The sequence below is a fragment of the Ambystoma mexicanum genome, chromosome 9, assembly GCF_040938575.1.
Source record: "Ambystoma mexicanum isolate Mex_15411 chromosome 9, UKY_AmexF1_1, whole genome shotgun sequence".
NCBI classification, from domain to species: Eukaryota; Metazoa; Chordata; class Amphibia; order Caudata; family Ambystomatidae; genus Ambystoma; species Ambystoma mexicanum.
Window position 1 is genome coordinate 780,124,888 of NC_090931.1, and position 17,217 is coordinate 780,142,104.

At 43.5% G+C, this 17,217-nt stretch overlaps 1 protein-coding gene across 2 annotated transcripts in view; it reads right to left on the minus strand.

Annotated features, from left to right (window-relative positions):
• Positions 1 to 17,217, minus strand: part of DNAH7 (dynein axonemal heavy chain 7) — a 1,167,586-nt gene that overhangs the window by 350,087 nt on the left and 800,282 nt on the right. For both annotated transcript variants that reach the window (XM_069615701.1, XM_069615700.1), the window contains 2 exons: positions 5,463 to 5,793; positions 326 to 672 (listed from right to left, as the gene is read on the minus strand). In XM_069615701.1, the coding sequence (XP_069471802.1) occupies positions 326 to 672; positions 5,463 to 5,793 (678 nt within the window). The remainder of the gene's footprint in view (positions 1 to 325; positions 673 to 5,462; positions 5,794 to 17,217) is intronic.

A 17,217-nucleotide genomic window follows, 5' to 3' on the forward strand; every position in this document is an offset into this window, starting at 1 on the left:
TTCTAGTCAACGTTTTCACTATTCAAAATTCAAAAATCGTAGATCTGTAACGAATATCTGAATAAAGAAAAAAGTAGTGACATGTTCATGACATTAAATCACTATTTCGAACCTTACATTTTTGGCCAAATCCAAGTATTCCCTCCATAGCAAAGCTAACATTATCAGAACAAAAAGGTAACCATAAAATGGGTTGTATATGCAAATTCCACATATATTTCACGGCTAAGATAATGTAAGGATTCCATTTCGAATTCTGGTGGATTTAGCATTTTTCAATAACACTGATATATGCACATACATGTCATTTTACAAGATGGCTTACTTGTCATAGGAATCCATTGCGATGACCCATTTGCACAGACCCTCTGCTGCTGTAGATGCGTTCCGAATCTTGTCTGGCACAAACTCTGGATTTGTGATGTACTGTTTCCTAATAACGCTCATGTATGCTGGAGGAATGTTGTCCTTGTCATATTCATGAAGCGACTGTAGAAATTTCATATCCCCCAATACTCTCTTTGCTGGACCCCAGTAATCCTCAATCTTCTTTCCGGAGCCCGATGGGTCTGGAATCTTATCTGGTTTCACACCTTTTAAGATGCAAATCGTTTCCATAACAAGCTTTACACCTGCAGGTGGACTCTTCATGGATTTTACCACTGTTATGTCCTGGAAGCATAAAAGGGACATATCACTGCAGGACACCCTTTAACAATCCCCCATCACATCAAATGCATTATACATCAGAGTCCTGTCACCAACTATTCTGAAGTTACACTGGGACGAGTGAGTGTACCCCATTCCGGAAAAGCAGCAGCAAACTTTATGTTATAGAATGGAGATTTCATAAAATCTGTTATTTAAAGTAACTTATATGGCTTTCAAGAAGCAAAAAAAGGTAAATTAAATGTTGCAGATATAAGACTAATACTGGTTTGATAGCTACTTTGTTACCACTGCAAATTCCTTATCTTTTGAATCGACGATTTTCAACATTTCAATAATAGTGTGATATTTTAAATATTTCAAAACGCAGTGGGCTGTCGGGGGGCAGAGGGTGTGTGGGGGATTGTATTCAGTGTCGGGGAGATGCAGGGGCTGTAAAGCACCATTCCCTTTCCAGGGTCAACCAGGATGTGTCGTATTACTATGACCCTAAGCCCAGAAGCAACAGCATCCTTGAGTACAAGTGACACTCCCAACTCTACCTGTGCCTAACAGTTCCTTGGCTACTTCCCGCCACAGCCGGACAAGGAATTCCAAGTCATGTGATGTACAGGCAATAACAAATCTGCAGAGAAACAAGCTGTCCATCAAAACTAAGCTTACGCTAATGGAAAGAACCTTCTTTTCTTTCTATGGGCACCATTTACTTTTTGACACGTCCCCCAGCAATGCCTTTTATTAAATTGAATGTAGTTTCCTCAAACAGACATTACTGAAAAGACATGTTAGTCAAAGGTATGCCGAAACCGCAGATCCCCACAAAGAGCCTCCACCTTAGCGTCAGAGTGCAGACAATGTCCACCAAATGTACGGTAAGACAAATAGCAGCCACTTTTTGTATCTCCTAAATCAAACAAAATGCACCCCAAGCCGGCTAATCCACCCAGGAGTCTGCTGTAAAGCTCTCAGGTGGAGTCTCCTAGCAAAGTCTAACACATGCCACTATCCACCTAGAAATGGTTTGTTTAAACACAGCCTCCAAGTGTGTGTCCACAAGGAACAACAACATGCTGCATTTCAACCTCTACTCATCAGACCTAGAATTGTCAAGACTGAAATCCCTGCTTAGATGCGATCTCTGTCACCTCTTCACAGACTTTAATGGGACTTTTGAAAACGCAGTCTAAGGCCTATTTTGAACTCACTGACCCTACAGGCCAATAATATGGCAACTTATAAAAACATTATCAACCATCATGAATTTGAATTTGCTGCAAATATTGGCTAAAAGGTAGGCACTAACAATGTTCAGATTGCAATGACTTGGCATACAAAGTACAAGTAGATACCACTAGACACTAGCAAACTGCATTACATTTAGTATGTTGAAGAAAGGGCCTTGGTCTGGCTTTTTCACAAAACCTGGCAATGCTGCCAATTAGACCCTTACAGTGACATCCAATACCCTAGACATAAGGTTGCTGACAATACCTCAACCCTCTACAATAATACAGCTTTCTAGCACTCTGTCACATGGGCGCAAGCACGAGTTCCTGTACTTCCTTTGAAGGTTCATAGCTGTATAATCTCACACACTAAGAATTCAAATGTACAACCTTAAGCTGTTTGCGGTCTGGGTGACAAATGTTGCTAATTTCCTGAGTACGCATCTCCTGAAATACGCAATCCTTTAATGCAAATTGCGCAGGACTGAAAACCAGCTTCCGCCTTGCCATCTTGGAGCCATGAAGATCATTGTCCTCCAATATAGCTGGTGCTACGCCAGTGCCACCAGCAGCAATAACAGTGCCAAATTACCGTTACTGAGATCTCTCTGGAGAAACCGAGACATTTTGCATTTGCGAGTCACAAATCGAGCCACATGTGGGTGTCACATCCAAGGACTGATGGAAAGACTACTTGTCTTTACTGAAAGCGTCCGGTTGAGAGCATTTACACCAACATTGCTTTCTGCTGGTTAATACAACACCTGCAGGGACATGCACCTAGACATGTTGCGTTCATAACCACAGCATCTAAGCCTCAATGTACAATTTAGTTACATTTAAAGTCTCAATTCATGGAAAAGTTCATGTCCATTTGGATTATCACTACTTTCTCTTGAAGCTGCAGGTGAAAAACAAGGCTAACCTGTTAATTCCGAGATCCAACAGGTTTACATGTGACCTTTTCTTGACATTCCAACCACCTGGACCTGGCCAATGAGCTCCCAAGATGAGCAGGCCAGCCTGTCCATGAGGTCTCGGTCACAAAGCTATTCTGGAAACCCAGCCAGTAAAAAGGACACCCCCATCACAAGCTCTGCCTTGTTCCATCGGCTGAGATCTTGCAGAAGACCCTCAATCACCAGTAAGACATCTGCTAGCAGACCTCTCCACTGTACCCCCTGCGGTCACAATGACCACTTAAATTAGCCAGTGTGTACTCTTCCCTATGACCTAGCGATTTGCTATTAACTCAAGAATGATCAAGGACATACTTGTGCTCAGTTTCTTTTAAAGTGGAAATGCACCTTCTCTTATAAATACTGCACGAGTTCTCTTTGCTGGTGAATGCATTCTTGCTTCATTGCATTTATTATTAACCCAATTAACTGAATAAAAAAAATGTAAGCAGTTTGAATTCATTCAAATTGAGGGTAAATCTAAATGATGTTTCTAGGACATGGTCTCAGAGTGAGAAAAACACCACCCCTTGACTTTCTATTTTGTCTAGTCAATAATCAAGATAAGTCAACAACCTCACACCTGACAATCTGAGATGCACCCCCACCATCGCCACAGCCACTGTAAATACTCATTATGCAGAGGTTGGACTATATGGCAACATCCTGAAATGCCAATAAGGTCCTGCCACTACAAATGATCAATACGTTCTGTGCAGATAAGAATATGAGCAAAGTTTCCTACACGCCCAAAGTCACTGCCCAATCCTCGTATGACAATGCTCCCAGGATTTGTGCCAGGGTTACCATCTTGAACCTATCCTTACTCATTTTTTCAACAAGAACCCTCAGTTCTAAAATGGATGGCCTGTTCCAAGGTTCCTTTGTTTGACATGTCATAAAATAGCATCACAAAACCAAATTGGATGATAATTTCCAAAATCCTCTACTATTGTTTGCGTACTAAGGCGTGAAAGTAGGGCTTACCTATCACCTTCTATGGTCTCTCCAACTGTAAATCGGTCACTGCATCCAGATGCAGCCCTGATCAAATATTTTAGTCCTCAGATGATCATTTGCCGAAAATGCCCAGGTATACAACATCTGCCCAGGAATGAATGGCTAGTCAATTGATTACATTTCCTAATAGCTTTATTGGGCCAAGTGTACATTCTATGCATGTGAAACACATTGGGCCTCATTAGGAGTATGGCGGTAAGGCAACAACGGTGCCGGTATCACTACCGGCACCAGTGTTACCATACCGCCATACTACGAGTTCTTGCTCGAGGGTGCCCCTGGTCTGACCAGGTGGCTGTACCGGCACCCGCGAGCAGAACTTGATGGTAGCAACGGTACCGTTAGGAATGGTACCGCTGCTACCATCCTCCCCATTCCCATTGAGCCCTATGGGGGTGGGAATGGGGACTACTGGCTCCGGCACCCGCGCAAGGGGAATTACCGTGTGCGCCGAGGTCGGAATGGCCCGGTGATTCCCCTTTCGCGGGAGCCGGAGCAGAGTTTGGGGGTAAAACCGGCATGGCTACCTCCAACCTCGTAATGAGGCCCATTGTCTCTAACTTAACCCCTTCCCCAGTTCGATAATCCCACCTAATCAGCAAGTTTGCTGAACGTTGAAAGCTTAGGTGCTGTACCATGTTAGCATACAAGGTTAGCAGAGTCTCAGAGAAGGTATGAAAGTCACACTTATTTTGAGTGTGGACTGGACTAAGAGTCAGAGCTGTCTTTTCACATCAATGCCACACCTTATTTCCAATAAGTGTCAAAGAATGTTGCCCACCAGTGCCACGTAATCCTGCACACCAGTGCTGATTAACACTTCCAATTGGTGTTTTTATAGCCCAACAGTGAAACATCATATTGCCCCTGAGAGCATATAATTACCAATGGGCTCCAGCAGGAATTTCCCTTCAGAGCAACATAATATTGTCCAGGAAGGTCACATAGTACTGTTTCCCCTTCCGGACTGCCTGAAAGGTTTTCCATTCTACTGCCAGAATACTGCATGTATTGTTGTGCAAGGGCCACTCAAAAGAAGTCTTTCCCTTGGAATGAGATAAAGCAAAGAAGGTAACCGTAGAGGCTGTAGCAACTCCGTGCTCTCGGTCTTTAAAAGACAGAAACAAGGAGTTAACTGGGAGTGGCCACATCTGCATTACCTCACAGCAGAAACTGGTACAGGTAGGACAGAGGCCATTTTAAACCCGATCTCATCAGGGCATTCAAAGCCTTTGCTTCATGATGAAAGACACTGCCAGAGTGAGGGGATCAGCATGCAGTGTTTGGATCCCCCCTTGACACATCCTCAAAGACGAGATAGGATAGAAAGCAGCATTTCAGGCCTACTTCTGCACTAATTAGCAACAGGTTATGCACTTATGGATCCCCTCTCCAGCCGTCTGGATAATATGCTACATCCCTGAGCCCTTGATTTTCTGGGGGCCTCAATATGTGTGCAGTTTCTTATCTGGCTCTCAGCTGCAGTGCTCCGTGAGTACAAACCATAAACTATCTTGCAATGCATTCCACGCATGCGCATAAAAGGTAACACCTGGAATATAACAAGTATACAAATAAAACATCATACCGCTGAAGTGAGAGTGTCCAGAGCAGCAAGGGCTGATTCCAAAATTGGCAACGCTTCTTCCAAATCATGATCACACTCGTCCTTGATTGCTTTCGCAGCGGTAGCTTGCAGGTTTGCCACTGCTTCATCAGCCTTCACAATTTTCTCAGTCTTTGCTACCTCAATGGACTCCCTTTCAATGACGATCATCATGTCATCCACTTGTTTACTCGCCACCTTAAGTTGTGGCTGCAGCGCCTCGAGCTCGATCTGCATGGTGGCCACCTGAGACGAAGCATAGTCCAGTTTCTCCAGACCAACCTCGTATCTTCTTTTCATTTTCATGACTTCACTGTAGAAAAAGACAAAAGACCGAAGATTTAAAATTCCCATACATTGCAGTACTCCTGCTCGCCAATGATGTTATTAATTTGCATTTTAATTTTACATTTAATAATCGGTTATTTGTAAACACTTACAAGTCTAAAGGCACCAGCTTTATATAGTGCTTTGTAATACCATGCACATATTTATTATTTTGGTAAAAGCAACATTGTTTCAGTTACTTAAAATGTTCAGATCTCCACAAGTACTAGGGTGAACAAGAATGGGAATTAAAGAGCAAGGTGTCCCTCTTTTTATCAGGGTCACTTGGAAATGTAAGGCTGCATAAGTAAGGCTCGGACACAATGGTGGTATGTTTTTGTTATAAACCTTTACTTAATAATAAAATGTTGGAAAAATACTTCTCTGTCCCTTTAACTAAGAAGGGCTTCCCTACCTCAAGGAAAACTAGTGAAATTGTCAGTAAGTCTAAAACTAAAAGGTTTGTCCCCGTCTCGTCTCAAACCTACCTCTGTCCCTAACACTAACAATCTAACGTAACGGTGCAAGGATGGTCTCTTCACAAAGTAACAAGTGTTCTTTGTGTTTTCAACCAACAAAAAAGTTTCCAGTCTCTCTGGTAATAAAAAAAAAAGTGATGCAAAATAATGTTAAAAAAATACCAGTTTCCAGTGCAAGGGTTGTGCTCCTTTCCCCTATATTTCGTCTCATCTTATGCTTATTCTTTTAGGGCTCCTGTGCCTCTTTTCTCTCCGCTAAAATGTCCCAGGGCAACTCACGAGGTAAGGCATCTTGTGTTTCTTTATCCTTGAACTTGGCATAGTTTGCTATCAAGTGTAGGATTCCTTTTGTCAGTTCCAGGGTTCTTTGCCCTCTTGCTTTAATCTCTCATGTGGGGGCGAGTCCCAGACTCACAATACTTTACTCGGCTTGGTTCACTCTCGTGCCAAGCCAGTGTTCCCTCCCATACTCTCTCCCTTTCTTCTCGTAGAGCCCCAAACCCTCTTTCTCTCTTATATGGGCTGGTCCCAGACGCTCACTGTGATGTTGCATCCACTTGGTTCACTCTCATGGCAAGTACACAACTCGTTCAGGGTCCTTGACCCTCTTATTCTCTTATTTAGGTGGGGACCAGAGGCGCACTGCTTTGTTGTATACACTTGGTTCACTCTCGTGCCAAGATTACACCTCACTCAGGGTCACACTCTTCTACTCGTTCTCACACTTGGGTGCGGGTTCCAGACTTGCACTGCTTTGTTGTATACACTAGGTTCACTGTTCTACCAGGAATACAACTCACTCGGGGTCCCAGACCGTCTACTCCCTGCCGTGTAGGCTTCCAGTTGCTTCCCCAGACCTCCCGCTTCTCCCAGACACCCCTGTACCTATTTCCTTACTTCTTAAAGGTATCTGCGGTTCCTGGGCAGCTGCATCCCTCTGTTAGGCTCTGGTAGCGTTTGGCCTTCCAGCGGGGTCTGTAGCGGCTCAGCAACCCTCCGACACTCCCCGGCTGTGCATTCTCCTTCTCATGCACTTTGCCAAGGCCTGGGATGCCTAGAGGATTTACTCAGTGGCAACCGCAGTAGTCCTCGCCTGGCGGACCACCTTTGGGTTCTCCCTTTCCTCTTCGTTTGGCTTCCCTTGCGGCTCTGGCAGCTGCCTTCCTGCACAGCTGGTGCTGTTCCTCTCCAGAGGACCGCTCTCTCTCGTCAGTATCCAAGCTGATCTGCTTTGAAACTTCCACCTGGGATAGTTGTACTTCTTTGGACCAATCACTTGTGGTAAGAAGCTAGAACGCTCACTCTGCTTCTCCGGGGTGATCTTCAGACTCCCAATCATCATCTTCTTCACAGTACCAGTTTCCTACTTATATGTAAAAGACTTTGACTTTTTTGGTTCTCCGGCTTGTCCTGTGTATTGGTTTGACTGACTTGACAATGACATGCAACTCTATCTAGAGAGGGGAAAGGAGGATTTAGGTTTGAAGCCGGGGGTATATGGTATCAAAGCGGGGTCATACTGCGTTCTCCGATGATGTTTGTCCCCAATCCCATTGAGGGATTCCTTCCCTTTGTGATCCTCCCTCGGTGCACCCCCTCCGCCGCCCACGGGGACTATTGTACTATGGAAGCGCCACCCTGGCCCCATGAGAAAGGTCTCCCCCTGGGGAAGACGGGACGACATCCTCGGATTCGTCACATAACCCTTACCGGATGCAACATGCACTACCTAAACTATCTTTTTTTCATGATAGAGGTAGAATGTGTAAGATTAATATTAAAATGTATGCATGGGATAGCTCATTTTAGTTTTTGAAGTAGTGATACTATATAATACGGAATTGTATAGATTTACTTTTGGGACAATAAACATTCTTCACAAAGAAAAAGTAACCACCTTCAGTGTTGCCCTTGGAATGCCCTACACAGACTACAACCTTTCTTTACGTACTGCAGCCACACTACAATATCAGTGCCCCTCTGGCACTCAAAAAGCTCCACTTTGTTGGAGTGGTGTGGTGTATGCAGTGTGTTTCACTATCCTGCATTTGGTTCTGTAGTTTCCCATTTCTGTGGGCGTGCCACTTGTTTGAATGGACAACTTCCTATCCCAGAACTGCGACTGGCACCAGAACCATGGACAACATAAGAACCGTGAACAAAACCAACAGCTAACATCCCACTACACCCATGGCTCTACCCTCTCCTCCCCATGACCCTTTACTGCAGGGCCCATAGCACAACAATATTTTCTTTTGTGAAATGTTCTGGCCAACCAATTCCTCAATCTGATGTACTTTTATTGCTATGTGTTGGTCTCCAAATGGCCTTGCCTAACTTCCATTGAAATGGGTATAGGCAGAGCCAACTTGTGTATCTCTCATGCATTTGGAGGGCAGCATGTACTTGGGTTGTGTTGTTTCATGTTTCCACCTGGCCTTTCCAATGTTCCATTGAAATTTGTGAAGGGTGGTGGGGTCAACTTGTGTATCTCTCATGCATTCGCGGGGTAGCTTGTACTTGAGCTGTGTTGTGTCATGCTTCCATATGGCCCTTCCTAAATTCCATCGAAATCTGTGCAGGGTGGCGGGCCAGCTTTTGTGAAATGTTCTGGCCAACCAATTCCTCAATCTGATGGTCTTTAATTGCTATGTGTTGGTCTCCAAATGGCCTTGCCTAACTTCCATTGAAATGGGTATAGGGAGAGCCAACTTGTGTATCTCTCATGCATTTGGAGGGCAGCATGTACTTGGGTTGTGTTGTTTCATGTTTTCACCTGGCCTTTCCAATGTTCCATTGAAATGTGTGAAGGGTGGTGGGGTCAACTTGTGCATCTCTCATGCATTCGCGGGGTAGCTTGTACTTGAGCTCTGTTGTGTCATGCTTCCATATGGCCCTTCCTAAGTTCCATCGAAATCTGTGCAGGGTGGCGGGCCAGCTAGTGGCTTTAATTTGGGGGGGCAGAGGGAGTGGGAGAATATGCAGGGTTAACAACTGAAAGAAAAGAGACAGAATACCCAAGAAACACATTAGATCTCCCTAGGAATTCCCTGACTGAGAGAGTTAGATAAAGCCATGGTCCTAGGTTAAGGGATGGATCCAGACAGTAGGGGTCACATGCCAATAATCTACCAATATTTGAGAATCATTGTGAGGAATAGGGGAGTCTTCGTTAGGGAATTTGGAGCCCTTTGTAGGTCGATGTAAGCAGTAGCGACCACCCCTAAACTGGGAAACCAAACTGATTTGAAAATACCTATTTTCCTTTCTAATAAAACGGTAAATATTATTCATTGTTATGAGATTCTTGGAACAAAGTGACACACATTGTCTGACTTAGAACTAGTATCTAGCTCACTAGCTTCTTGAATGTCTTTAGTTGGAGAAGGGAATCTACTGAGTCATCGTTGACTAATTCCTCTGGCCCAAACTATCTAGGTACACAGACTACTGGCTCTAGACAAGTAGGAATATCATCCTCTGATTCTTCCTACTGTTCTCCTCCTCCTGAAAAGAATTCTCAGAATCTTTTAAATTGGGTACCCCTACCATGGGCCCGATAAAAAGATTGATCTGAATTATCCGGCTCTGACAGCTCCAACTCCAACTCCAAAGAATAACAAATTACCTACTTTAAGGATAACTTTGGTTCTGGTGGATTGTCTGCAGATTCCTCATCTTTGAATTGTCCAGCTAGCAGGCTTGGACGTTGGAAATATTTGAATCATGATTGCCGGGTAGCATCACCTATATCAGGGGAGACGCAATGATGCACCTCGCTGCCTCCACCAAAAGTAATGGCACCTAGGAAGTGGAGTCAGGTAACCAAGCGGCCAATCACCAGATCTCCGGCATTGGATCCCTCATGAAGAAAGCAGTTGCAGCTACATGGCCCCATGTGGAGTGTGACACAATCCCCTCCGGGTACGTTTTGTGTGCTGTCGCCTAAAAGATCCTTATACATGCAACAATCTATCCAGAGATGGTCTGTTTAATCACAACCAATCCTGTGGACGCATCACCATAGGCCACAAACAGTTGCCTGTCACATGGTATTCATCTGAGCGAGTTATGTAGTGGCTAAGAGCCCTTTTCAGTTCGGGTCACTGCAACCTCTCTTATTCTTTGGATGGATGAGGGAAGAAATCCAGAAGTTGAATGGCTTGGTTAATGTGAAATACACTTATGACCTTGGGCAAGAAAGATGAATTCACCCAAAGTGTCACCTTGTCTTCTGTAAAAATGATGCATGGCATGCCAGTCAATAAGTACTGCAGCTAGCCAATGTGTTAGCTAACAGAAAGGCTGTCTTTAAATTAAGGATCTTGAAGTTACACCCTTACATATATTCAAGGGGTGGAGCCATCAGTTGAGCCAAGACCAAGCTCAGGTACGATTGTTCCTGGATTTATGGTACTGATGGATAAGGAATTGCCGAGCCCTTTAGAAATTATTCCATGATTGGAATTTCGAAGAAGAGCTCAATCTTTCATATAAAGATGGACAGCACTGCCAGACACCCACAGCGCTTCCTTCAACAGTGACAATGCAAAATCCCAAAACCTAGCTATGGTAGCTGAGAAAGGTCAGTCTCCTGCTGATCACACTCCCTTCTTGCCCCCACCATTAAGTCCAACACCTCCTTGAACAATCATGGTCCTGGAAGTGTAAGTAGTTCAAAGCCAACTGTGCAATTGAAGGCTGTCTAGGTCAGAGTGGAATTCTATTCCCATCTCCTGAGTCAACAGGCCCCGATAGAACAAGATCCTCCAGTACACATTGCTGCTCAGGTTGTTTAAACCTAGGTACCAGACTTTCCATGACCACCGCAGGGTGACCAAGATCACTGTCCCACTCTAGTGACTGAACCTAGGCAGGACCACCTGTAAGAGGGGCAGAGGAAGCAATGCATACACATTTGTAAATGACCACAGGGTAAGGAGAATATTACCCAGTGCACCTTTCCTCTGCGATTCGCTAGATCAGAATAGCTGGTGGTCCTTGTTGAAATTGGTCACAAAGAGATCTATCATTGGCAGCCCCACATGTGGAAGATGTGATCCAGTACTGACTGGCATACAATCCACTTGTGTGATACGGACTACCTCCTGCTGAGAGCATCTGCCCTCATGTGGCTGCCCCTGAAGCTTGGACCAAGATCTTCCTGGTAATCAAACACAGCTAAAGACCTCGTCCCAACTGTTTAAGCCAAGCAAGCCCACCCGCCAAACTTGTTCAACTAATGTATTGTGATAGTGCCCATTAGTAGCACTGTAACTACAGTTGCAAGGCTTGACATTCCAGGCCATTCTCTCCCAGCTCCAAAAGACTGATGTGGAGCTTGCATCCCTCTTTGACCACCTTACTTGTGCCTCTGTTAGGGAGAATTCTCATTTCTGTGCTAGTTCCCTTCTTTTTTTTTTATTTAAAGTGCATTTTGGTTAATTAAAACCTTATACACTACAAGAATATTATATCAGCAAAAAAAAAAAAGACAATAACCTATTAATCATAAAACAAATTTAGCAAACAAATTACAGTCAGTTATTAATTCCAATCTAAAAACACATATCAAAAATAGGAGAAAAGAGTGACACGTATTTAAAAGACAATTACAAATAGTTTGCTAACAAATTGCTCGCTTCCAAATATACAAGGCTGCCCCAATGAAAACCTTAATCTCTCCGTCATAAATAACTGACCAAAATTGGTCAGATTCAATCATTTGCCAATCCCCAACAAAATTTGCATACCCTTTAAAATAACATTCCTTTAATTTGGTGCACATAGTTAAGATATGTCTTACTGTCTCCACCTCTATTTTACGGTGCCTACACAATCTTTCTGCACGGGGGGTTTTAGTCCGTGCCCCAATTATTTCATTACATGGGAGGGTATTCAAGCGTAGTTGCAAAATGAATCTTCTCAAAGCCCTGTTTCCCGTATTTAGCAGATATTGTCTCGGAGTAGCAGGTTTGAGGCCTTGAAGAGCGTAGACAGCATATCGAGATTTAGTATAGAGATAGGATTGATTTTCGCACAAATCCCAAGTAAAAGCTTTATCCTTAAGACTTTTCATAATACACACAATGTTGTCTTTTCCCATAGGTTCTTTATAGCCCAAGGCTTCAAGAAAGGATAGTACTGTATTTTGTAGACTTAGCATATAGGTATTCTTAAATCTGCCTTTACTTTTATTTTTTCCTATTAGGTTAAGCAGATTACCTTCCTCCCCCTCCCCCGATATTATTCTAAAATAGAGTTTACAACATCCAATTTTCCACAGAGTCAGAAGGGAAATGAACCCTAATTCACATATTATTGCTTGTATTGGTACAGCCTTAGGAAGTCCAAGGGCTGGTCTCCAAAGCTTCCCTTCGAGTTGGTATAGTTTACTCAAATATTTACTTTCCACTGTTTCCAGAGCATACATAATACCGGGAATGATACAACTCTTGTATATCTCAAGGAATCCTTCAATGGAGTGGCCACCTTTACTAGCCGTGTATTTCCTTATAGCATTCCATTTCTTTAGTACTTCTAAGTTAACTGCCTTTTGGAAAAAATTAATACAGGGATTACTCAGAATGGGCATCGCCAAATAAGGGTAGGCCTCAACAACCTCCAGTTTAATAGAATTAATATGCCATCTAGAGGTAAGTCTTTTCTTTTCTTGCTTTGTGGCTCCGAATACCATAACCTTAGTCTTATTTATATTAATACTAAGGTTATTCGCCTCGGAGTAAGACAACAGGCCATTCAGCAATCCTACCAGAGTTTTATCCAAGAGGATAGTATCGTCTGCATACATAAGGCCACATATAGGTTTCCCCGCCACAATAGGTGGGAAATTATTTAAGGTAGTAAACCTTTCCCACATATCTGAAACATACAGGTTATACAGTATAGGAGATGTAACACATCCCTGCTTTAGTCCAGTATTAGTAATGATCTCAGATGATAACATCCCTCCTTTACCTAAACAGATGGACACCGTGGTCTCCCTATACATTTCCTCCAAAAAATGAAGGATTTTAGGGCAGATCTTTTTCCCTCTTAATTTCTCCCACAAAAAGCCCCTAGTGACACAGTCAAAGGCTTTTGAATAATCTATAAAACACACATATAGTTTTTCCCCCTTATCCTTAGACCCAGCTATAATGTGTTTCAACATAGTTAGATTATCCAGGGTACTGTATCCTTTTCGAAAACCAGTTTGTTGAGCAGAGAGGAGGCCCTTTTCCTCTATCCAGTTGTTCAAACTGTCCACTAAAAGGGAACAGAAAATCTTACAGCTACTATCAGCCATTGCTAGTAACCTATAGTTATCAGGCAGGGACAACTATAGCTTTCCTCCAGCTATCCGGTATAATGCCTGTTTCCCACATTCCAGTAAATAACTGTAGGAAAATCACTGCCCATTTCTTAGGATTTTGTTTTATAACAACATTAGCCAACCCATCCGGGCCAGGGGCACTTGAAGATTTCATTTTTGAAATCACTTTAAGGATGTCCAGGATACCAAAGGGGAATTTATCAAACCGTATGAATGTATACAAATAGGGGCAGCAGACATGTGGCTAATCTTGAAAAAGAGATCAGTAATATAATGCTTCCAAACCTCCTGGCCCACATTGTTGTTTTCCCTATTATCTTCATCCATTAGGAATTGGCGATATAAGTACCAGAATTTTTTTTACATAGCTTATATATACACCTCCAATTGGCATTGTTAGTATTATATTTATAATCCTTTAACCAGTTTTTATATTGTGTCTTTATGTTGCTGGATCTCTTACTTTTCTATTTATCATCTAAGTCACATGTCTGCTTAAGTTCTCGAATATCACGCATCATTTATTTTTTCCTATCGTGAATCGCTTGGTCAAATTTATGGGAATAATTTTTTCCCTTTATGTTTTTCAAAATAATGTTACTGTTTGATCTCCGTATTATACCCAGCAAATTAGTGATCGAATTGAGGCCATTAAGAGCAATGTCCTGGCCATCAATAGTCAGGCGATCAAACAAACCATTAAAGGAGGTTAAGTTTTTATCAGACCAAGTGATCCTATTTCCACCTGCTGAGAATTGAATATTCATCACCTTGCCTACTTCCCATCTTTGGCTTCTCGGGCTATTAGTAAATTTACCCCTAAGGGGTGTGTGGTCACTCAAAGAGGTATCTACATGTTCAAAAGAAATTATAGAGTGGCTTAGATTTTTATTTACAAACATATAGTCTAACCTGTAACCAACCTTCCCATTAGTCCAGGTACCTGACCCTATATTAGGTTCCAAATATTCAAGCCCCCAACAAGACATCAGATTCATCCACCAGCATCCCTGCAAGGTCTGGGGATTATACCCCCCAACCAAGTGGTAATCCTGTGTTTCCAAAGATGCAGCAATAACTGTTTCATCCCACAATTCTTTACACCTGTCCATCTCCCTTACGGCAGAGTCACAATGGGCATTAAAATCGCCCATTATACAAATTTCAGAATCAGGTGATTCCAAAGTCCAGCCTTCAATGGTAAAATTTAGAAACTCCCCAATCTCCCGAATATTATCCCCCCCCCCCCGCCCCCCCCCGGTTGGGAGTAGATTCCCTTCTACCTTAGAGACCTGCAGCTCTTTTGCTGGACTTTGGGATGTTTTGATTTTCTATCCTGGAGTGAGTGAGAACTTTTTCACACTATCTCATGTATTTTTCTCTGATTTGAACTCTGTTTCTTTTGGCATCACCTTTTGTATTGTGACACACAGCACCCTCAGTGCAGTGTCACAGAGAAGTCCTTTGGATTTCTCTTAAGGTTTAAATACCTTCTCTTGGATAAACTACTGTTTCCAAGAGTAGTAAAGTGAAATTGACTTTACTTACCGTTTTCTCTTTGTAGTCCCAGCACACACCATCTTATGTGGAGTGCTGGGGTGTTACTCATTATCCCATTTGTTTACTTTCTCATGTAAACATTTTATGTTACCCTCACTACAGTTAATGGCTGGTGGCAGTGGTTTAATTTTCCTACCACTGTGTGTTTGTACCGCAAGCTGAATCCTCAGCTGCAGTACTGCACCCATGGGTGCCCATTTTGTCAAAATGGCCCCAGTCTTCTTTTTTGCCATTTCTTGCTTGTGAGGACTTTCTTGGGCTTTACTCTGCATGCCAAACCAGGATTGGTCCCTTGGTTCATTTTGTCTTTGGCGGGATTCTCAGGTGAAGCCTGCCTCTGGCTCCAGCGTGTCTGGAAAGGCAGGAAGTGAGGGAGGTTCTCGAAACTCCCTGTGCTTAGTATCCTTAGTTATAGGAATGCACCCAAAGGGGATTGGCCGGCTGGCTGTCCTTGGAGGACAGCCACCCTGCTGTGTGAGTGATAGCTAGGCTGCGAATGAATGGGAGAAACCTGCATAAAAGGAGAGGTCTCTTGGAGAGAAGGTAGAGTCGGCCATTGGACAAAGGAACCCGAAGAAGAAAATGGAAGAGAAGCTTGCTGCACCCTCCTGGACTGTTGGTTTACACAGTGAAGCCCTGCTGCAGTGCTGAAGTGCCAATTTTCGTATCGACTAGAGAAGCCCGGAACAGACAACTTCTTCCTATGGGTTGGTGGGACCAACTGACCCCAAGACGAACTTGACTGGAACCCCTCTCCCTACTGGCTGTACTTCTTTGCTGCTGCTGGAACCAAGTGCCAGGGGACCGGAACACCAGGAACGAGTGCATTGTCTTTAAGCCGGACCCAAGCTCCAAGAAGATCCTGAGGACCCTCCCGAAGTAAAGTGTATTTTATTGTTGCATAGTGCCCTTTCTAAAGAAGGCTTATTTTAAAACTGACTGTTAAATTAATAAACATTTTTTTAATAATCTTGAGTATAAGTGTTATTTGAATACTTGACACTGTGAATCTCTATGCTGCACCTCTACAGCTCACATTGACCCCTCTTGAGATAAGTCTGGCTGCTCAGTCACTCTACCAACTTGTGTAGTACAGAACTATACCAAAGGTTGGGTTCCCTATTGCCAAAGGGACAAGGCTGGGGTAGTCTCCCACAGGGTTACCACATACAATCTTGCCTAACAGCCTCCAGCTCATCAAGATGAGCCTTGCAGCCATTCATGGAAGTGTCCGTGATGACTTCTGCCTGAAGCACTGGAATTGCAATGGGCTGACTCACCATCACATTCTTCTCTCTGTACAACCAATTCAAGTCCTGCACCAAACCGCTGTTCACTTCTAAACTGTCCCCCGAGGACCCAGTCAACTGCTTCCAACTGAACCTATGTTCTCAATGGAACTTCTTCATGAAAACCTTGTGTCAGGGACGAGGAGAATTCTCAAGATTATCAGGCCTAAGACCATCAAAAATAACATGGAAGCAACTATGGCTCCGGTCTTGAAATTGTTTCTTTTCTACGATGTGCGTGAACCAACTAGTCAGTCGTCACAGGCCTTCAACTCCTTGATGAAGTTACCCTGCCTACCTCTGACTGGTATTGCATGACCCATTGACACATCAAAGGGGTTTTCCAGAGGATGCCGCTCCCTGAGATGCCACAGGTTGGGCCGATGTCTTTTTCAGGCATGTGTCTTTAAAGACATGTCTGCCTGGATCAAACTTTCCAGGGTGTGGTCTACCTTGTCCCCAAAAAGGTTTTCCCCTTGAAAGGGTAGGTCTATGATCTCCTCTTGGACATCGGGCGAGAACCCAGACAAGCACAGCCATTCCCCTGGCCACTGAATCAATAGAGTCTAGACCTCCCTGGATGATATGTGACTATGTCCTTCATTGCCTCCCTGCTTGCCACTGATATTTGGTCGATCGTCTTCCGCACCACCTGCCACATGGCAAAGTGGTTTCGGCTCAGAGTGGTTGCAACATTAATGGAACGCAGTGCTAAGGAACCTAAGGTTACACCTATTTGGCCATAG